Source organism: Phacochoerus africanus, chromosome 11 (assembly GCF_016906955.1).
Source record: "Phacochoerus africanus isolate WHEZ1 chromosome 11, ROS_Pafr_v1, whole genome shotgun sequence".
Taxonomy (NCBI): Eukaryota; Metazoa; Chordata; class Mammalia; order Artiodactyla; family Suidae; genus Phacochoerus; species Phacochoerus africanus.
In genome coordinates, this window is record NC_062554.1 from 4,033,885 (window position 1) to 4,056,490 (window position 22,606).

Below are 22,606 nucleotides of genomic sequence, written 5' to 3' on the forward strand. Positions count from 1 at the left end.
TGCGCATTCAGATTGGGTTCAGTTGCTGTCTAGGAATTCTCCATCCTGTCTTCACCGTGCAGTTTACTTAAAATTAGAGGAAAATCCTTAACCTTGCTTTAGCAAACTGGAAGATGCTTCATTTCACCCATAGGTTTCACATGCAGAAGTAAAAATACAGTGAATGCCCACAATGTAAGCAGAGTCAGGGTTCCTGGTGTCATTTCCTTACTTAGCCTTTGAGAAAATGGAACTTTGAAAAGATGCATTCAGATGCTCATATGTGTGGAACATACATTTTTTATGTTACGCTAAGCCGACTGCCTAGAAGAGGAAGAGTTTTGTGAGTTTGTATGTGTGTGTAGGTGTTTGTATGTGATTTTTCATGTTTTTATTTTTAAGGGATGCTCGTTGAGGGAAGGGATTTAGTGACAAAAAGCAGAAGAATATAGGTAAAAAGTCTGAGCACCCGTTTCTGGTCCAGGCTTCAGCACAAAACAGGAAAGAATAAACAAAACCACACGGACAAAACTTGGATTTAAGCAAGAGCAATTTCCCCAAAAGAGTGAAAAATGCGCTATAAAGTTCTTCCTCATCAAAACGCTTTCGTCTCATCAGCAGAGTTTCAATCAGATGAAAACCTGTAGCATCATGGAGTAGACCAAGTGGGGACCCATGCTGGATATTCTGACGCCTATATATATATATATATATTTTTTTTTTTTTGGTGCTGCATTAGGATTCAGATTAGTAGCAGTAAGGGAGAATATTCTGCCATGTTAGTAATAAGAAATCATTGGAGAGTGGGCTTCACGTTTGCAAAGGCTCCTCCTCTCACACTCCATGCTTATGCTCCCATGTACCTGCTGACTGCACTTATCCTGTCATCTAAAGACTAGAACGGGGTCGAGTGTATGAATGCTCATTGTAGACCCACCTCAGAGGTTTGTTTGGTAATAAAGCAGACAGTGGATGGATGGATCCCTAGTGTTGTGTAAAGTACTTAGACAATACATAGTCCTCAGTAATATCTGTCCATCCGCTGATTTTTCCAAATTGACTCCCTGTGCTCACAGTGCGAAGCTCACGAGCCTTCTAAAGAGGGTTTATTCAAAGACTTACGAGTGACTGCAGTGCATCTTGGTCGCCCAGGTGCATCAGTTCGCGTCGTCATTCTGTCACCTCCCACCTGTGGGGAGAGACAGACCGTCCTTGCGAAGTGTCTGCCCAGACTGGCACCCCCACATCATGCTCTTCCTCCGGCTTTTCCTCGTTTCAGCTGGGCTCCCTCCAGGACACAGAATCCCACTGCCTAGAGATGCAGGCACACATACATCAGGCTGGACGTCAGACGGGGGACGCTTGTTGGCGCGTGATCAGCTCCCACCTGCTCACTTGGTTGGTTGTAGCCATTATGACAGCCCTTCGGAGGCGTTCCCTAGGACACCCATCCAGTAGCTCCTCGCTTCACTTGAAGTGGAAGGAAGAGCTCCTTTTCTGCCTCTGCGTCTTCAACATACTGTTCTTTTTCAGAGCCTGAACGTAACACACACTCACGATGTCCTTAAAGGAGCAGCAGTGCGGAACCCGGGCGGGTGGCTTTACTCCTTTGCACTCCGAACCCCACGCTGCTGGCTTGCCCACAAGCAGACGAGACCCGAGAACACCTCTTATCCCTCTCTAGGGTCTATTCCTGGATACTCTCTCCGGATGCACACTTGGGGCTTAGGGGAAGCAACCGCCTTTAACCATGTCAGTGCCAAACACATTTTGCAATGGGCTATAATGAGACTCCGTGTAACTGGAAATTCCTTAGACCTGCCCGAGTCTGCACGTTTCAGTGACTAAGCCCCTTTCATTGTGATTGAGCAGAAATTGGCCTGTTTGAGAATACAAACTTCACCATCAGAAGGACTCAAGTTGAAGATGGACTCCCCTGGGAATTAAATAGGTGGCACAAGCTCTTTGAGTCTAAATTTTCATGTCTATAAAATAAAACATCGCTGCCATTAAGAGGTCATGAATGTGTGATTAATATCAATGGCCCTGGGGTTAATCTCCACTCTGCCACTTCAAGCTCAGACTATTGGGGTATGTTCTTTAACCTCTCAATGACTCGGTTTCCTCATTTGTGAAATTGGAACAGTGAAAGAAACTAATTCGTCATGTTGTTTATATATACCTGCAATACCCCTGGCCAACTGTCAACAAATATTCCGCCCGTATTACTAACATATGACGCAGTGTCATCGGAGAACATGTGGGTAAAAGGGGGAAGTGACTTTGGAAGATGGTGTTTTGACTGGACATTGTAAGTTTAAAGATAAAAAGAACTGCATATACACAGTGTTTGTGAGTTTGTAAATTTTTTCCCCAGCAAGAGTGTGGATTCATGATTTTGAAACTACTCTTATATCATAAGGGATGAAGTGTTGAGCAGATGCACTGCAGATAACAGTACCCAGATTTTTCACTGTCAGAGAAAGAAATTACCAAATAAGAAAACGTATATTTAAGATGGTATAAGAAAGCGATCCTTGCGATTGATAACTGGAATTGAGTAAAAGGTCAGGAGAAGAATTAAGGCATTTGAGGCTGAGAGAAAGGGATACTGGATGTCAATTTGGACGTTTGCTGAGGAACGCAGAGTGTTATCACGGGAGTGCGCGTAGAACTAAATCTAGTTTTTCTCCTCTAGTATTTTATGTACATGGTAATGTACTATATAGTGCAAACCAGGATGTATCCGCAAAATGAAATAGAATTCAGAGATAAAAAAGGAACCCTACCTGCACCCCATGGACAGATCTCAGTACAATCGCGCTGAGAGACGAAACGTTAGGTGTAATGGATGTGACCATTTTCGTGATTGTGGTAATGATTTCACAGGTGCCTACGTGTGTCAAATTTCTCACGCTGTGCACTGTAAATATGCACAATTTTTAGATGTCGGTTATGTCACACAGCTGTAACATTTGAAATAAATGTTAGAGAAACAGATCTGCACGAGGTGTTGGGAGATCCTGAGGGTTAGCTGACCTCACAGCATGGCAGAGGGTAGCAACGGGGTCCTTAGTCCCTTGCTGGGGGTCTCTCTGTGCGGCATGTGGCTGGAGACGGGTGTCAAGGGAGAAAGAGGATTGGATGTTTCAGGCTGGGGTACCGGATGGAGTGATGGTCAGATGCTAAAAGCCACGTGTGTTCGTGGACTCTTCAATTCTTATGTGTTTGCTCGAGTGTGGGATCTGTCGAGATGAAGTCACATCAAGAGAGGCCGTAATTGCCGTACTTAAATGTTTCATCTTCTTGTCTGCACTTAGAACGCATCGCTTCAAAGACACATCTCTTTGTAGCCCGTCAATCAAATGGACCCATCCTCCTTTGTGTCCTTCCAGTAATCTGTGCTGCCTACCAGTGGGGCACCTTGATTTACTGGAGAATTGTGTGTTTATAGTCCCATTTCTCCGGCGATGTTAACTTTCATACTGAAGAGGAATATTCCAATTTGTTTTCTTTATACTTTGGGAAGTGGCCCAGCATCGATGAATAAATATGATTAAGGAATTTCTATGTGTGGGAAAAATGAGATATTGGTAATATTCTCCTTTTTTCCTTTCCATCACAAAATTTTAAATAACTACAATTACAGTTTGAGTGACCGACTTGACCTAATGGATCCGTGTCATCAGAGAAGTTAGCTGAAGACATCATCCAGAAATAAAAAGTCGATGACAAAGCGAGCAAATCTCTTTCTCTAGCTTTGGTCTGTTTACGAAAACCTAGCCAATTCCCATTAAACATAGCCTTCCAGGATGACTACCCTGTTCACTTTTAAAGTTTTCCTTGGAATTCAGAGAAAATTCGGTTGCACACCATTCACACTATGTGGCACGGTAGTTTATGTGGGCACAGACTCTTCCAGGATGTGTCCGGAAGTGGGGAGCAGCGCTTTAACTGCATCCAGAGTCTGGAGGACGTCAGCGGTTGTGTCTGCCCTGCGTATGTCATGGAGCGTAAGGAAATACCGAGCTTGGAGTTCCCGTCGTGGCGCAGTGGTTAACGAATCCGACTAGGAACCATGAGGTTGCGGGTTCGGTCCCTGCCCTTTCTCAGTGGGTTAAGGATCCGGCATTGCCGTGAGCTGTGGTGTAGGTTGCAGACTCGGCTCGGATCCCGCATTGCTGTGGCTCTGGCGTAGGCCGGTGGCTACAGCTCCGATTCAGCCCCTAGCCTGGGAACCTCCATATGCCGCAGAAGTGGCCCAAAGAAATAGCAAAAAGACCAAAAAAAAAAAAAATTACCGAGCTTGGCGATAGTCGCATTATGACACACCTCACTTTATTCTGATAATTAGTGTTTTTATTTCTTTAAACACATTTAACCGGAAGTATTTTATGTGTTTATACTTTCCAGTGAAACCCACATCTATAGTTACCATGCAGATCATAAGAAAAACGTTTTGACTTCCCATATTTGCCAGATTTTCATAAAGTACAAACAAGCGAGGCCCTCTTGAGGTTAATTTTGTATGATTCTAGATTTTTACTTGGAAGATGTAGTAAATGTCATTTTCTGGTCCTACTCTTATAATTTGCTTGCACTGACGTGTATGAAATGCTCTCAGGAGGCTGTCAGTCTCTTCTACAATAATCTGAGTTTTTTACGGACTGATACTGACTTTTGCAGAATAAAAGAACATGCTTTTTCAATTTATTGAATAGGTACTATTCTAATGGCTTGAAAAATGCCATAATGTGTTTTGGTCAGTGTTTCTGAATAATTAATCAATAGATTGGAGGGAAGGTACTTTCTGAGATGTCGCCAGTCAGCTGGCTGAGGACCCCGACCCGTATTTTAACCCCCGTAGCTCAGAGCTTTTGGGGGTGGGGCATCTTCAGAACCTGGACGCGAATCTCTTTGGTTTTGACGCTGTAGACCCCTGGGTTGAGCATTGGAGGTACCAGAAAGTGCAGGTAGGAGAGAAGCATGTATACCTGAGCTGGCAGCTTCTTTTTCCCAAAGCGGTGGATCATGGGAAGGCTGACCGGGGGGTGTAAAATAGCAGCACAGCACACATGCGGGAGACGCACGTGTTGAAGGCTTGGAGCCGCTCCGCGTTGGAGGCGATGCTCAATACTGTCTTCACAATGGGCACATAGGAGAGAAGAATGAGGACGGCGTCCATGCCCAACGTAGAGGGCATCACAAAGAGCCCAAAGCCGCTGTTGCCCGCGTGCGGGCACGGGCCAGCCTTAGAGCGTCCGGGTGACCACAGTGAGAGTGAGACAGGGCGTTCACAGGCTGGAGTCGCAGTCTTCCGAGGAGCGTGGGCAGCGGCAGGTGAAGGGCAGCACTACGGGGCACGATGGGCAGCCCGATGGCCCCGACGCGTTTGGTGGTGAGGATGGTGGCGGAGGGCAAGGGCTCTCGGATCGCCACACAGCGGTCAAAAGCCACGGCCAGCAGCACGGCTGAGTCAGTTCCTGAGAAAGAGAAGAGCTGCCGAAAGCAGGTGGCCGCTGCCGCCTTCCTCTGGCCCAGGAGAAAGACAGCTGCCACGGAAGGCAACGTCGAGGCGGAGAGGCCCAGGTCAGCCACCGAGAGCTTGGAGAGGAAGAGGGACGTGGGCGAGTGGAGGCTGGGCACCGACTGGACAATGTGCGTTATGCTGATGTTGCCCAGCAAAGAGAGAACATAGATGGAGCAGGCAGGAAGAGCTGTCCAGGCGTGAGCAGCCTCCAGGCCTGGGAGATCCATCAGTGTGAAGAAGAAGCTGCTGGCATTATTGGTAGGAATCACCATCACCTCTAACAAGAGGTTGCCCTTAAAACATAATGGAATACTACTCAGCCATAAAAAAGAATGGCATAATGCCATTTGCAGCAACATGGATGGAACTAGAGAATCTCATACTGAGTGAAATGAGCCAGAAAGACAAAGATAAATACCATATGATATCACTTATAACTGGAATCTAATATCCAGCACAAATGAACATCTCCTCAGAAAAGAAAATCATGGACTTGGAGAAGAGACTTGTGGCTGCCTGATGGGAGAGGGAGGGTGTGGGAGGGATCGGGAGTTTGGGCTTATCAGACACAACTTAGAATATATTTACAAGGAGATCCTGCTGAATAGCATTGAGAACTTTGTCTAGATACTCATGTTGCAACAGAACAAAGGGTGGAGAAAAAAATGTAATTGTAGTGTATACATGTAAGGATAACTTGATCCCCTTGCTGTACAGTGGGGGAAAAAAAAACATACAAAGGTGGCAAACAGTTATTCTTTCACAGCATTTTCCCATCAGCTCATCACACGTTTCCCCCGTGGCCGATGCCTGCAGAGCAAGAACACTCGTTGCCTCTTCTCGCAGGGAGAAATCCTGTTCCTTTAGATGCTCCGAGTGTCTGATGTGGCCGTCTCCCCTGGGTGGTCTGCCTTCATTTTCAGAAGCAAATCTAACCTTTTGGATATAGAAAATTCCTTCCTCGTGTGGAGATGTTCCGAGACTTACAGATGCAAAGGGAAACTCTTTGGAGAACACAGGGTCCTTGTGTGTAATCTCATTAGTTTTTGCACCGTCATAGAAGGTTCTAAAGAAACCAAGATATGGATAATTGCACCTATTTCATGACTGCTTGGGAGAGGAAATAACGTACATATATGAATGTCAATACTGACTCTGGTAGTTCCCATCGTGGCTCAGTGGTTAACGAATCTGACTAGGAACCATGAGGTTGCAGGTTCGATCCCTGGCCTTGCTCAGTGGGTTAAGGATCTGGTGTTGCCGTGAGCTGTGGTGTAGGTTGCAGACGTGGCTTGGATCCTGCGTTGCTGTGGCTTTGGCGTAGGCCACTGGCTACAACTCTGATTAGACCCCTAGCCTGGGAATCTCCATATGCCGTGGGAGTGGCCCAAGAAATGGCAAAAAAAAACAAAAAACAAAAACAACTGCCTTGGAAATCTTGATGTATCTTTTCCTCTGAAAGGTGGCCAGGATATCAAAAGTAATATCTGTGGCAAAAAGACCCCAGGAAGGGTTTGAGCTTGATGTGTAAGTTTACTGGGTTTAAGCCCCGTTTCCATCCTAGTTACACCTCTCCAGAAGTATCTGAATAGGTGGCCAAGAAATGTGAGTGACTGTATAATATTTGTAGTTGGAAAAACAATGTGTTCTCAATGCCATCACACATAGTAAATTGCTAGGTGCTCAGTTTAAATAATATGATGACAGACCGTGTACAGCTGATGTCTCTGAGCCCACTGGGCAGCCAAGGACACATCCATAGGGTAATTCATGGGGGCCCTGGCCATGGGACCGATGAAAGATCCCACCTGTGAGTCCGGATTCTGCTTTCCATGACTCACCTTTAATAGGTACCTCAAGGGTGATTACTAAAGAAAGGAAGAAAGTGTGCAATCCGAGTACCTAGGGTTCAAAGATACTTTGTTCACATATATAAAGTTCACATTGAATGATGGTTTTCTTTGTCAGCATCTGAGAGAAATTCTCTCACCAGTGGGGAGCGCAGCAGTCATGTGTGTGGCAGCTCCGACCAGCTCGATGATCTTCGCTGTGTCTTAATTTTCTTCATGAACTGTAATGCTGCCCTATAAAGTCATAAGGAACACCTGCAACCCCCATTCCACACGTTAACTGTTAGTCTAAGGAAACCTAAAGGAGAAATTCTGTGGAGCCTGAGCCATGGTGTTGGAGCAAAAACTAGTATAATAATTAAATAGCAAACAAACGTTGGTGGTGATTATGGGACATGTTGTGGCGGAAGAAGAGCCACCTGTGAAAAAGGCGAAAAGCAGAGGCAGGCCTGTCGTGTTTGAGAACGGATGTGTAATGGAAAGAGGAAAGCTGGGGTTCTGCGTGGGTATACCCGGGGGAGGTATCCTTCTAATAAAAATGCTCTGAATTGTGGTTACAGAGGGAGAAGGGAGATGATGAGCAGACTTTGTATCCATCAACCTGAAAGTTTTTATTTATGGGAAGTTAATCACAGTATGTTTTTTTTGGAGTTTTGTTTTCTTTCTTTTCTTTTCTTTCTTTCTTTCTTTCCTTTTCTTTTCTTTCTCTTCTTTCCTTCTTCCTTTCTTTCTTCCTTCTTCCTTTCTTCCTTCCTTCCTTCCTTTCTTTCTTTCTTCTTTCTTTCTCTTCTTTCTCTTCTTCTTCTTCTTTCCTTCTCCTTTCTTTCCTTCTTTCTTCCTTCCTCCTTCCTTCCTTCCTTCCTTTCTTTCTTCTCTTCCTTTCCTTCCTCCTTCTTCCTTCCTTTCTTCCTCCTTTTCCTTTCTTTCTTTTCTTCCTTTCTTTCTTCTTCTTCCTTCCTTCCTTCCTTCCTTCCTTTCTTCCTTTGTTCCTTTCTTTCTTTCTTCCTTCCTTCCTTTCTTTCGTCGTCCCTCAGCATATGGAGTTCCCAGGCCAGGGATCAGATCATCCGCAGTTGCAACCTAAGGCGCAGTTGCAAAGCCAGATCCTTAACCCACTGTGCCAGGCTGGGAATCGAACCTGCACCCCAGTGCTCCCCAGATGCCGCAGATCCCATTGCTCCACAGTGGGAGCTCCCGTCACAGTGTGTTTTTAATCGAAAGGAAAAGCACTGCCCCCCAAATTATATTATACTGAAATTATCACACAATTAGAAAATTTATCATTGTTAATAAAAACAAGACAACTGACATTCGGCATTAATATTCAGCATATTCATTAACACACTGGCATGAATAAAATAGATTCCTCAAATCCCTGAAAGGAAGGTGAAACTCCATGTCCCAGAAAACAATTCATTCTGTTGTGATATTTACTGAACTAAGGAAATAGACTTTCCTGCGTTGCCTTTTGTGCATGTTGAAGTGTTCCAAGCCCTCACTTAGTGGCGGACTGTCTAGATTTTACCTGTGTGGAAACATTCCCATCTGCATTCTTTCTGATAAAATGAGAAAGAACATAGTCTTAAAGGATTTTCCGATGTTAACACTAAGTACGGAGCAGCCATACCCTTTGACACTCACCTACACACCGAGGAGAGACACACAGTATGAAATGTCTCGAAGTTTTTCACAAAGAAATGCTAAAATGACAGGAGTTAACGTGACGTGGAAGAGGACACCTCTGGACAAAGGCCAGGCGTGTCGCACAGCCAGTGCGTGCTTCTGTCTGGATCCCGTTTCCCTCGGCAGCGTCTTCTTTAACTGTCTCATCGTCATAAACTTAGTGGTACGACTTTTTGTTGAACATTGTCTGACATGTGCAGAAGATAATAGAGGTTTGAATTTCCAGAGTCTTTTTTTTTTTTTAAATGTACAACTTAATGCAAAGCATCGCTATGTTGCCTGTGTGTCAGGTGGCTCTCTGGCTGTACAGATCTTTAAAGATGCTGAAGCTGAAGCTGCTTCAAAGCACTAAAGCCACACAAATGGAGTCCTGGAGTTTCTTGCACTGCCCTGAGAAATTCCGCATAAACTAAGTCCTATCAGTTCTTCAAAGCACAAATGCACAGCTGCTATACTTTTAAAACCTCATAGCATAGATTCAATGTGATCAGTCCTTTAAGTTATTTCTTTTAAGACAAGAACTCTACTTTGCTCTTCATTCTAAGAGCTTCATTGGTAAATGTTTGGTGTTGCCTCTGCTACCATGCAGTGTGGAGACTGGACATCATGTTTCCAGTTTTCCTTGCTTTCCTCCTTCCTTCCTTCCTTCTTTCCTTTCTCCTTTCTTCTTCCTTTTCTTTTCTTTCTTACATTAATTATTTATCAGTTATCTAACATGTGTCTTATATAAGTGACGTTTGGCTTGTAGTTGATCCTAAACCCTCAGGGCAAGAATCGAGGGATTATTAAGTGAGCAAAGCGGGGCCAGGATCATTTCCCCAGACTATAGAATCTGTCATGGAGAGGATGAGAGATGCTGCCTATCCGTAGCGCGTGTCCGGCACGTCTCGGAAGCCCCATGTTGGGTTTGCGGCCACACCTAAGATGGCCCGTGACTTCTCCTGACACCCATCCAAAGTTTGTGTAATAGTGTGATCTGCGCCAAGCTGGCCCAGTGTGTTGAGATCACTCACCAGGGCCCAGGGCAGGAACACAGCCTCTGGATCGTGGTGCAGCCAGGGCCTCGTGAGGCTCCCCCCTGGAGCAAAGTGCCAAGTGAGCAGGTTTATAGAGTCCTGCTTCTGACTCTCTCTGGAGGCTTAACTCCAGTCCCTGGGGCACAGGGTCTCAGAGAAGCACCAAATGCGCATGTGCCAGGCAGAGTTGTCCATGGCTCATTTTTGTGGGTCTTTGCTGGTGCTCTAGATGGAATATGACATACGTGTAGAACACACGGCCAGTTCTGATTCAGGCTTCCTTTCTTCTGTTTCCAGCCTCAGACCGTCTTAACTCTGTGGAGAGAGACGGCATCAGATAGATCATAAACAAGGCCCCGGGAACACCTTGCCTCATACTCAGCTCCCTAGGACATACATGCCTTTATGTGGCCCAACTCTCCTTCCCCAAATCCAGAAGGCTTTTTTTCTTAAATTGTAAACGTCTTAAGGGGTGAGAGTTGACTACCTAGAGCATGAAATCCATAAGTGAAAATATGGGTAGATTTCCTCCAAGATCAATTCATGTTGCACTGACGGCTCGTAGTGACAGTAACACACGGCTCTCTTTGCCCTCGTGGTGTCCCTTTTCCTCCTCTCCCCTCCTCAAAATAAGTTCTTTATTTTTACGGAGGAATGATTGCGAGGGTGCAAGAGGGTAAAAAGGATTCACTGGGAGCATCCGAAAATGGACCCGGATTTGGTTCTGCAGCGGCGGAGAGAGTGACTAAGAGACGAGTCTTGGTCACGGTAGGTATGGAGCTGGACGGGAGTGGCCGGGGGCCTTGAGGCAGGGATCAAACTGGGCGTGAGGAAGGGGAGCCTTCTCAGGGGTAAGACGGCCACGTCCTAGTTCAGTGGCTCACTAGCAGCACTCGGCCAGCTCGACACAAAGCTATGCTCATGGCTGAGATTTAATACAGCAAAGGGCATTGTGCAGGAACAGAAGAACAAATACACATGTAGATCGAAGCTAGAGAGGTCACATCCATCTCCCAAGTATTTCCTTTCTTTCTTCAAGGGTCACTCTAGCAGCAGACCTTGGAGACACGTGAGAAATGCTTCTATCCAGGGCAGCCTCCGTGGGTTTTGGGATCCAGGGTTCTTAAAGGGAGCTGGTGGCATGGACTGTCACATGACCAGAATATGTAGCCCCCAAACCAGGCGACAGGTGTATGTGATAAATTCTGTTTATCCTGTACATGCTCCCAACCTGGTTCGTCTCGATCTGCTGCTTTGGGCATAGATGATGGTGCCATCACTCAGTAACTGTGTAAACACTGCCAGTTAGTTCTCAGTGTGGCCACGGACCAGCCATCGGCACGGCTGCAGAGATAAGCAGGAACCGAGCAAAGCACATCTGCCGCATCAGCTCTTTTCTTGTGGGGATCTTCTGTGCATTTTCGGGATAATGCCGTGAACCCACTGTCACGGGTTCAAAACGTCTTCATTTGGCATGTGTGAAATGGAACCAGCTTCTAATATGACATAAAATAATTCTAATCTTAGGTGACAAACTAGAACTGTGATTATCAACTCAAAACTGGTCACTATTACGGGTCCTTTAATAATGAGAATATTTAAATAAGAGAGTACAGCAGAAACAATTGTAATAACGTGCTACAATCACATGGTTAAAAGGGCAGGTCATTCAATTCAGAGCATCGAATATATAATCAGAAATGAACATCTTAAGCTAGAAAATTATCAAATAATAATAGTTATGAGCAAAGGCTAACCTGCAAATGAAGTGGAACAGTAGGAAAGTTTAAGTAATTATGCAACATAATCATACTTACATATTTTTTTTGGCCACACCTATGGCATATGGAAGTACCCCAGCCAGGTGTCAAATCTGAGTGGAGCCGTAGCTGTCACCTCTGCCACAGCTGTGGCAACACTGGCTCCTTCACCCACTGTACCATCGTGGGAACTCCAGTTGTCCTTACATTTTGAAAGCTGTTTTTAGTTCTGTCTGGAGTTGTTTGAGAATGAAGAAGGGGAAGGCAAGAGCAGAACGGTTCAATAATCTCCTTAATTCTTAAGGTCTAAACTGAGACAGGAGTCAGGGAATTGATGGCAAAAATCTAGAAAGTAAAACCTGCCGTAATAGTGAGTGACTGGAAATTGTGGGTAAGGGAGAGCAAGGACCGCCCCGGGCACAGTTCCTGTATTTTGGCTGCAACGAGGACGTGAACAGAGATGCCACTCACATGAAGGGAGGCCTCCAAAGTGGCAGCAGGAGGAAGGAGCATTGAGGATGGAGCAAAGGACAGTAGATTCCATTCGGGTCTTGTTGGGTGTAAGATTTCCCTGCAGCGGACACAGGGAATCATCGAGGAGTGGGGTGTGAACCTGTCTGGAGTCCGGGAGAGGATGAGTTGGGGATTGAGGGGGGCAGTGTTTGCATTCGGGAGGGGGGGCAGAAAATGCAATGACAGAGATGATCCAGGGAGACCAGAGAATAACCAGACGGAGAGTTACTGGAGAAGCCGACAAAGCGCAGACATCTCCTGACAAGGAAGCAGGTAGCAGCGTCTAATACTGACCAGGGGTCCACTGATGAGGAAACTGGATTCGAAACAGGTTATTTCATTTGGTCACTTAGAGTTCGTCAGTGACCTTTGCCCAAGCAATTTCAGTGGGGTGTTAGAGATACAATTTGTAAATGGAGTTGAAGAGAAAATGATTTTCACTTTGGTTTAAATATAAATAAACTATGTTGTTTAAGGATGAATCTTAAATAATCAAAAGAAAAACAGTGAACCGAACGCTTTTATCAAACAGAATACTGGGATAATGTGGTGGCAGTGGTGAGGTTATGTTCAGAAAAGGCTGCAGAGGAAACTTGAATGGTAATAATTTATTATTTCTTTACTTAGGTGATATTTACACGGAAGTTCATTTTACAAAAATGTGTCAAATTGCACATTTCTTCCCATGCCGTTTTCTGTATGTGTTTTATAGTCCACTGTGATGTATTTTAAAATGACTTGACAAGAGAAAAACCAAGACCATTTGTACACATTATTTTTAAGGGGCTTACCTGTGAGCCAAAGGGGAAGTTAGATTACCTGGTGATGGCCGTGTGATTCATCAAATTTTATCGGAGAAAGAGAGGGTCTTAAGTATGTTTTAAACTGCTGCAGAGCAGCTGGTATGAAAGGAGTCTCTGGAGGAATTGTTTCTAGTTCCAGAAGTATAGCAGATTCACGTTCGGTGAGGAAGTCGTATCAATTTCCCGTTGCTGCCAGAACAAATCCCTGCAGCCTCCTGGCGTAGAGCAACACAGTATTGTTAGCTCACAGTTCTGGAGAGCTAACAGTGAATCTCACTGGGCTGAAGCCGAGGTTCCCGCAGGACAAGCTCTTTCTGGAGGACATGGAGAAGAATGTGCTGTCTGGCCTTTTTCAGGTTCTAGGGAGTATTTGCATTGCCCGGCTCGCGGCCGCATTCTTCTGCCTTCAAAACGATGTGGTGTCTTCTCTTCTCTCTGACATCCAGCCTCCCTCGTACGAGAACCTGCGATGAGGTCGAGTCCGATTCGAGAATTCAGGGTTATCTCCCCACCCCAAGATCCTTAACTCGATCCTTTTGCCTTGTAAGGTAACATGTCATTCACAGGTTAAGGCGTGTCATGGGCGGGGATTCAGACTACCCCCAGGGGAACCTTGGAGAGAGGACACGACTTTGGTTGAAACAGCAGAATATAAGTCAAAGGCCTTTTCTGCCGCTGTGTGAGAAGGAAAGCCAAAGAATCCGAGCAGGGTCTTCGTTTTGCAGAAAGAGTAGGTACCATGGAAATAGTCCAGGAGGTCTCGCGCAGAGCTGGGTCCGAGGGTGTTAAGAAGATGGGAAAAACACGTAGAGTCCTCTGCTGGCTGTTGATGGTACTGCAAAGCAGGAGGCAGGGTTGACTGGAGGGATTCGTCTCTGGAGCGCTTTCTAACGTTTGGCCCCCAGAGGAATGTTGGCGACAGTGAAAATGAAAACATTTAAGGTGCATGTAACAATACGGGTAAATCTCATATATGTGAAAACAATTGAGTGACTTTTTGGAAAGCATTTTAAACAATGTTATATGGCATATTTATGCTTATCATGTATACCTATGCATATGCTTGTTCTGTATACATATACATGAAATATTTTGATGAAAAGAGGGAGGGAGAAATAAACAACAAACTCAAATGTGTGTGGTTACTTTAGGGAACTGAGTTTGAGATCTGCGATTCGGCAAGAAATCTTTTCCTTTGTTGTAACTTGTTTTACTTAAAATATTTGGACTCAATTGTGGCAAAATATTATAATTCAGTAGAACTGAGTAGAGAAAGATATGTGGGTTTGTTTTATTATCTCCATCCTTTGGATGCTTGAAATATTTTGTACTACTAACAATAATAGTAATGTATGAATTAAAGGGACTGGGGGAGTTGCTCCGTGGCTCAGCGGGTTAAAGATCTGGGGTTGTCACTGCTGTGGCATCTGTTCAACCCCTAGCCTAGGACCTCCTGCGTGCTGTGGGCATGGCCAAGGAGAAGGAAAAAAAGAATTGCATGGAGGGTGAAACTGAACATCTCAGAGAATATGAAAATAAACTCATTCAAAATCAGTATAGTTTGATCTTTGAACATGGGAGGTTCCAGTTTTCTGCTTTGATAGTGGAAGGATTCGATGGCCGGTGTAGCTCCAGATTCTTTTATGTTGTGAAAGTGAAGGCTGTGAACATTTGAGATGGCAACGCTTGATGATGAAAAAAAGCCTGGAGAGCTTAACCATGTATAATAGGCACCTATAGACCAAATCAATGAAAGATCATTAATTTTCAGTTATTGTACTATAAAACATCTAGTGCTATTCTTAATTAGAATTCAAAAGTACAGGTAGTATGGGTAGAAGATATGAAGACATTTAAATTTATTCCAAAGTTGAGTTGAAAGTTGAAAAGTGCAGGAGTTCCTGCTGTGGCGCAGTGGAAACGAATCTGACGAGGAACCATGAGGTTGCGGGTTCGGTCCCTGGCCTCGCTCAGTGGGTTAAGGATCCGGCATTGCCATGAGCTGTGGTGTAGATTGCAGATGTGGCTCGGATCTGGCATTGCTGTGCCTGTGGTGTAGGCTGGCAGCTGTAGCTCTGATTAGACCCCTAGCCTGGGAACCTCCTTATGCCGCTGGTGTGGTCCTAAAAAGTGGGGGGAAAAATAAAGTTGAAAAGTATAAAACACAAGAAAGAATTAATACTGATGGAGCCTTTTCTAGAGTATGTGCGTCCACAGCAAATATGAAAGGCAGTGAAATAACGAATGCTGGTTGTCATAGACTTAGACAAGGTGGGGTTTGAAGGACTCTGACCAGAGATCTCAAAGCCCAAGTCCAGATGCTGTGAGGTCAGAAGGAGCATGCTTGAAAGGTAGAATGCCATGCTACAGATTGGCACATTGGATTTGTTCATTATACTTTTTTTTCTAAACGGTAATTTTTGGAGTCTGGCAATAGCATGTTGGTATACGAAATTGTTGACATTTTCTGGTTCTATACATCTTTTTTTTCTTTTTGGTCTTTTTCTAGGGCCGCACCCACAGCATATGGAGGTTCCCACGCTAGGGGTCTCATCGGAGCTGTAGCCACCGGCCTTCCCCAGAGCCACAGCAATGCCAGATCCAAGCCACATCTGTGACCTACACCACAGCCACGGCAACTCGGGATCCGAGCCACGTCTGCAACTTACACCACAGCTCACGGCAATGCTGGATCCTTAACCCACTGAGCGAGGCCAGGGATCAAACCCGCAACCTCATGGTTCCTAGTTGGATTTGTTAACCACTGCGCCACGATGGGAACTCCTGGTTCTATAGATCTTTTCAACAGCAATGTTAGATATTCGTTTGTTTGTTTCTTTCACACTGTCCCTACTTCAACATTAAGAAAAAAATCATATGAAGGCAAGAACTTTAATTCACAGTGTATCTCCAGTTCCTCAAAAAGTCAAGGATGAAATAGATGTTTAGTAAAGAGCTATCACCCTGTCAAGGGAGATACATCTGATGATAACAACAAATATTTGACTCACTCTGTCCAAGAGGAAACTAAATGTACAGACTTCTCTGACTGAAATATATGAACCACTGGACTAAAAAATAATGAGAGGAGTTCCTGCTGTCACTCAGCGGGTTAAGGACCCACTGTTGTCTCTGTAAGGATTCAGGTTTGATCCTGGCCTTACTCAGTGGATTAAATCTGGCATCGCCACAAGCTGCTGTGTATTTAGGTCACGGATGCAGCTCAGATGGGGTGTTGCAGTGGCTGTGGCCAACGCCAGCAGGTGCAGCCCTGATTCAGCCTCTAGTCTGAGAACTTCCATATTCCACAGATGCCCATAAAGAGAAAACAAAGAGAAGAAAAGAAATAGTGAGAATAGTGCCTTGTTTCACAGTTTTAGTTTAATAAATAATGTTTCCTGTTGGGCATATATTCATTCAAATCATAGAATAGAAGTGGTTTTAAAGCTTATCCACCTTAATATCCCGCGTGCGTCAGAAGAGTCAGTGGTCCACCCGTCTTTGTAGGCATTTGGAGTATCAGCAGGCTCTTTGGTTCATGAGGCATTTTTCTGTTTGTCTGTGCTCATTCCCATAATGAATGTGACTTGAGATCCTCCTGGTCCTTTTTTGAGGAAGAGTTTCAGAATTCTCTCTCGTATCTGCTTGGTTTTCACCACGTACACGATGGGGTTCATCACGGGAGGGATGAGAAAATGCCTGTTGGCCATGGTGACATAGATGTGCCAGGGGCGTCTGGGGCCAAAGCGATGCAGGAGAGACAGGCAGATCATGGGCGTGGAAGAGGGTCACGGCAGAGAGGTGCGAAGCACAGGCGCTGAGCGCCTTGAGGCGGCCACCGTGGGAGGCGGGGCTCAGGACAGTCTTCAGAATCAGGACGTATGAAAAGAGAATGAGAAAAACATCAAGTCCCACGGTGGAGAGGACCACGAACAGTCCCAAGATGCTGTTGACCCTGGCGTTGGAGCAGGAGAGCTCGATGATGTCCGGATGCAGGCAGTAGGAAGGAGACAGCACACTGGAGCGACAGAAGCACGGCCTCCTTAGGAGGATCGGGAGAGGCACCTGCACGGTCAGGGTTCGCACAGTGACCGCCAGGCCTATCCTGGCAGGTCCACCGTTGGCGAGGATGCAAGAACAGCGCAGCGGGTGAGAAATGGCCGCGTAGCGGTCAGAGGCCATCACCAGGATGACCCCAGACTCCAGATCCTGGACCGTGTGGATGAAGAACACGTGGGCGAAGCAAGCCGAGAACGTGCGCTCTCGCGCACGCAGCCGGAAGATCCCCAGCAGTGTAGGGAAGGTGAAGAGGGACAGACCCGGATCCGAGGCAGCGAGCACGGCCGGGAGGAGGGCCCTGGGCACGTGGAGGGGGTGTTCCTTCCAGATAACTGCCATGATGGCCATGTTGCCCACCAGGGTAGCGGAGAGCATGGCACAGAAAGGTTTGGAGATCCAGGTGTGCACGGCCTCCAGCCCAGGTGTGCCTGTCCCCAGGAAGGTGGACGTTACAGAGTCATTGCTGCTGATGGGAAACACGATGCCAGGGCCGCATGCCTTTCCTAGAGCAAAAGGCGATGTTAATTTTTTTTTTCTTTTGTCTTTTTAGGCCCACACCCAGGGCATATGGAGGTTCCCAGGCTACGAGCTGAATTGGAGCTACAACTGCTGGCCTACACCACAGCTCAGGGCAATGCCAGACCCTTAACCCACTGAGCGAGGCCAGGGATGGAACCTGCGTCCTTGTGCATACGAGTCAGGTTCATTTCTGCTGAGCCACCACGGGAACTCCAGAGATGCTAAATTTGACTTGAGCTTTTAGTTGGCTATTCATAGACCTCTTATTTTAGGCGGACCTTGGAGGGTGTCCAATATGAGAATAAATACACCGTTTCCCAATATTGAGCATCTAAGCCTTAGGACTAGAACAAAACCTTCTTTTCTTTGATCAATTTCCACAGATATTGTAATTTATTGAAGAAAAAATGAGAAAAAATACTTGATATGGTCATTTGATGCGGCAGTTTTAAATGTTCAGCCAAAAATAGTGTGGTGTAAATAAATTTCCTTTAAAAATGCATGCAAAATCATTCTTGCAATTATAGTTACAATAGTATATCATTCGAGAGTATTTCTTACTGCCTTAGACAATAGTGACATGCGTTAGACAGTACTACTCAAACCGAAGTTAATGGACCCTTTCTGTATGCTGCTTTTTTCTGCAGTGAGATCAGTGCAGAAATTTAAAATGAATATTGGAAACTTTTGCATTAATTTGATGTAATATCATGCTTCTTGAATTTAATAGTAATTATTATCTTTAATGCACAATAATAAGATTACTATTGTATTTTGGATGTATATTTCATTTTTCCAAAATATCATTTTAATCATATTTTCTAAAACATTACGTTGTGATTGAAAGTTTCAAAAGTGATCCTGCACTATGTAGTTTATGAATCACTGTTACCCAATAATTCCTTGTAAAAATATAAACATTACTTTTCATCACTTGAATATGAAAAAAAATGACAATTTAGTTATAGTTGCTTAAAAAAGCTAAAATATTTAACAGACTTTATTTTTTAAATTATGTTCATCTATTTTTCAGTAGAGGTCTAAGTTTTAAAAATTTTTTTAAGATCTAGGGGCATTTTACATAGCGACTATAAATTCGTTAACAAATAGTCTGTTTTAGTAGTAATAACAGATATTATGCAGTGCCTATTTTAATTGCTCTAATTCAATATGAGTATGCTTATTTATCAAAAAAATTCAACGTCAGTTATTTTTCTCTATATGCCTGGTCTTTAACTTTAATATTGCAGCAATGGTCTAATAGAGTACAGTTAGCAGTATTTACTGATGGGGCGAGACGTCTGTTTAACGTTCACACACAGTATCCTTATGTCAGAGATGAGACTGTTTTCATGGTCTATGTCGCTCAAACTCATTTATCCAGAAAGAATCAGTTGTGGGCGCTGAGTCTCTTTCCTGCAGAGAACAAAGTACACTTTGTTCTGAGTCCATCACTCACGGTATTCTGTGTTTTTGAAACTGAATGGGCACTGCAAGCATACGCTTCCTCCCCACAAATGATGAGCCTTACAAATATTTGCATATGCAAATTGTCGCACTTCTCACCGGCTCCCACTCCTAATGTCATTCTTCCTATGGGTGCTGGGCCACTGCTGAGATGCGCTCTCCCCACCTTCATTCCCTGGCTGGAGCATGCAGACCTTGACTGTGTGGCATGAATACTTCCCAGCTGCTCCTGTTCTAATTTCCCTACAAATCTAATCTTTGCTGAGGGTAAGATTCTTAGAAAAAAGAAACAAAACAAAATATTTTTTTTAAAGTTTCACTGCCTCTTCCTGGTATCGAGGGCGAGAGACAAGGATGCCGTCCGAGGTTTCCACTCGGCAGGATCGTCAGTTCTTCAGAACCTCCTGGGTCAGTTTGGATGAGACTTTCAGAAGTAATAAGAAGGCATCAAATGCAGTGTTACACATTCTCTTTTAAAAGAAAGTTGGAATTAGTGTCAGAAGCTGTATCGGCTTTTTTTAAAAAAAAATCTTGAATTTTGTTGTAAAAAGGTAGAGAAGGTGAGAGAAGTACTAGGAAGCTCACTCTTTGTTGGAGAAGAGACCATTCTGCTCATGCACATCAGCGTGGCTGCAAGAGCTGAGGGTCTGGCGTCAGCTATCGTCGCAAGGCCTTTGCTCATCCATGGGTTTTTCAAAATGTCCAGAATCTGCATTCTAGTCGCCAAGGGAGACCCTGTCCAGGGATGGGGCTGAACACCCGTCAGTGACCACACGGCCGTGAGACCGCTTCTCCTGTCAGGAGCACACTCGGTCTCCTTGCCTTTGGCTCAGTGGCCCTGTCCCAACAGCTCAGGTTCTTGACAGAAACAAATCAGACAGAAAGAAATGCATCCAGACCTCCGTAATTCCTGTGCTATGGGCTAGAGGTTCTCTACTCACCCATGTACCCGAAATACCTTTACTCTTAGTGGTTTTTTTTTTTTCCCAATCTGGGTAAACGCTGTCTTCCCTCTTACCTGACATCTCAGGGCAGAGGGGCTGCTAACCTGCCGCAGGGGCAGCTGTCTCTGTCCACGTTCAAAATCGAGAATTCCTGGGACCTGGTTCGAGCTTGTTATCATTGATGCAGCTGTCTCTTAAGGACCGTGATCTCCTGGGAGGACCCACTTTGGATTCGGAGTCTACCGTGTATTGCTCCACGGTATCCTCCACACTGGGCCAAGTATTCGATGGTTTCTGAAGCACGTAAGTGGAAATCACTCGTTAAATTTAGTATCCTCCCAGGCCCCTCTGAAGTTGTTGTTAGAGGCCACATCTACGTTTGGGAGTTGCTCACTCTCTTCTAGCCTGTATTTTGGGCTTCTCAAAAGTGAACTGCATCACAGACATCTGTTTGAACTCTACCATTGTCATTCATATTTAATATTTCAAGATAGGAGACAATCAAGTATAGTTAAAAAATTACCTTTGAATTCTCAAAGGATCAACTATGTATGTTTTCCGTCATTATCCCACATCCTACCCGTACACACACCACACACTTTGCACAAACACGTAACTGAATACCAAGGGGCTCTTTTTGTTCATGAAGTTTAAAATTAAACGATAGACATGGTGTTTCAGGCTGGCAAAATCCATAGATGCAATAACATTCAAAAGAGGGGTCACATTTCCATGAATTCAGCTGGGGACATTGTAATTACAGCAGCAGCTGCTCGTCACGATGAGTCCTACTTGAGAATTTAAAAAGCACTTTCAGGAGTTCCCGTCGTGGCGCAGTGGTTAACGAATCCGACTAGGAACCATGAGGTTGCGGGTTCGGTCCCTGCCCTTGCTCAGTGGGTTAACGATCCGGCGTTGCCGTGAACTGTGGTTGCAGACGCGGCTCGGGTCGGATCCCGCGTAGGCCGGTGGCTACAGCTCTGATTCAACCCCTAGCCTGGGAACCTCCATATGCCGCGGGAGCGGCCCAAGAAATAGCAACAACAAAAGACAAAAAAAAAAAAAAAAAAAGCTCTTTCACGTGTCTTTTATTGCTTATTTTTTTACAAGTGTAGCGGAGGTTCCCCGCACATCATCAACCTAACACATTATTGTTATATTTGAATAAGCAAAAAATAAACTAATGTAATCGCCCCACGTCCGAGAATTCATGCGGACAATCTGGGGTCAAAGGTCCTTTATGATCCAGAGCACTTCCTCTCTCAAAATACACATCAGAACAATTTTGAGGTTATACTCAGGATGTGTCAGACCTTTATGGGTAAAGCGTTTCCTCCCTGATTGCAAAGTACTGATGTTTTCTGTTCCAGGGAGGAGAAGCAGTCCTAAAGAAATCACTCCAGGGAAGATATAGGTTGAGCAGTGATAGCGATCGGTTCTTCCCAAGCTGAGGCTTTCTGTCTCCATCATGATACTGTGGGACTGAAGCCACCAATGTGTGTAAAATAAAGTAGCTGAGAGAAACACACTGGCTTCAAGGAGAAGTAGCTTGTCATCTTTCAGGGTGTCTTGGTCATTGCTTTTTGTTTAATTGAAGGTAGCCGTATTGAAATATGCATTGTATTAAAAAATCTCAACTTACTGTGTTTTGTTTGTGATTTAGATGAAAATAAATAGTTAATTTCCTTTCTACTCAAAGTCATTGAGGACCCATGACCTTGGGAAAAAGTGTAAGTTAAACAAAGAATTGGAAACAAGATGAAAATATTCCCATACAAGTGATTCCTAAAATGTGAGGATAGCTTTTTAGCTGAGGTGTTCAGATTGATAGAGTTTGATCACCTCCAGAGAAAGGAGTCTTTCTTACTCTTACTCTTTATTCTTCTGTTAATGTATCAGATCTGTCAAGGCCTAGCACAGAGAGGACATTCAATGTCAAACTGACATTGGACATTCAATGTCAAATCCAGGAATACGCGATTCAGAATATACATGGAACAGTTGTGTGTACTGATGTGGCTTCGAGTGCTTGAGACCCAGCAGTGACCCTGACTGTGTAGAGGAGCATCACGGGATTGACCCATAAATCCAACCTCCAGGAGCCGTTGGGAAGAACTAAAAGCACATATAACCTCAGAGTTGGATGAGGCGCCCTCCACTGTCCACCTCCAGCTCTACTAAACGGAGCAGTCCCCGTTTCTCTCAGAGAGACGATGAACAGAGCTGAGCACACCCAGAGATCCACAGAGACTGTGGACAGACCGTGAGCGGAGGATACTTGTGTCAGCTTTCGTATGTGTGCAAGAAAATTCTTGTTCAAGAAGGTAAAGTTATCACGCAATGCTCACCATTACCATTTGTTTCATTAACTTCTTGAAAATAAATGCATTCACGTACTTAACATGTGCTTCCGGGCAAGTGAACATTAGTTGAGAGTAACGGATGCGCACATGGAAAAACAGCTTAGGTCACTTGGACCACAG

At 44.8% G+C, this 22,606-nt stretch overlaps 1 protein-coding gene and 1 pseudogene across 1 annotated transcript; both read right to left on the reverse strand.

Annotated features, from left to right (window-relative positions):
* Nucleotides 1–4,847: 4,847 nt before the first annotated feature.
* On the reverse strand, nucleotides 4,848–5,781 carry LOC125110917 (olfactory receptor 51G2-like; annotated as a pseudogene).
* Nucleotides 5,782–9,902: 4,121 nt separating this feature from the next.
* LOC125111415 (olfactory receptor 51G2-like) lies at nucleotides 9,903–20,124 on the reverse strand. Its single transcript, XM_047753361.1, is given in 5 exon segments — nucleotides 9,903–10,120; nucleotides 12,290–12,389; nucleotides 16,722–16,914; nucleotides 16,916–17,696; nucleotides 20,121–20,124. Coding segments are annotated over 5 exon segments (1,296 nt in total).
* Nucleotides 20,125–22,606: the final 2,482 nt, after the last annotated feature.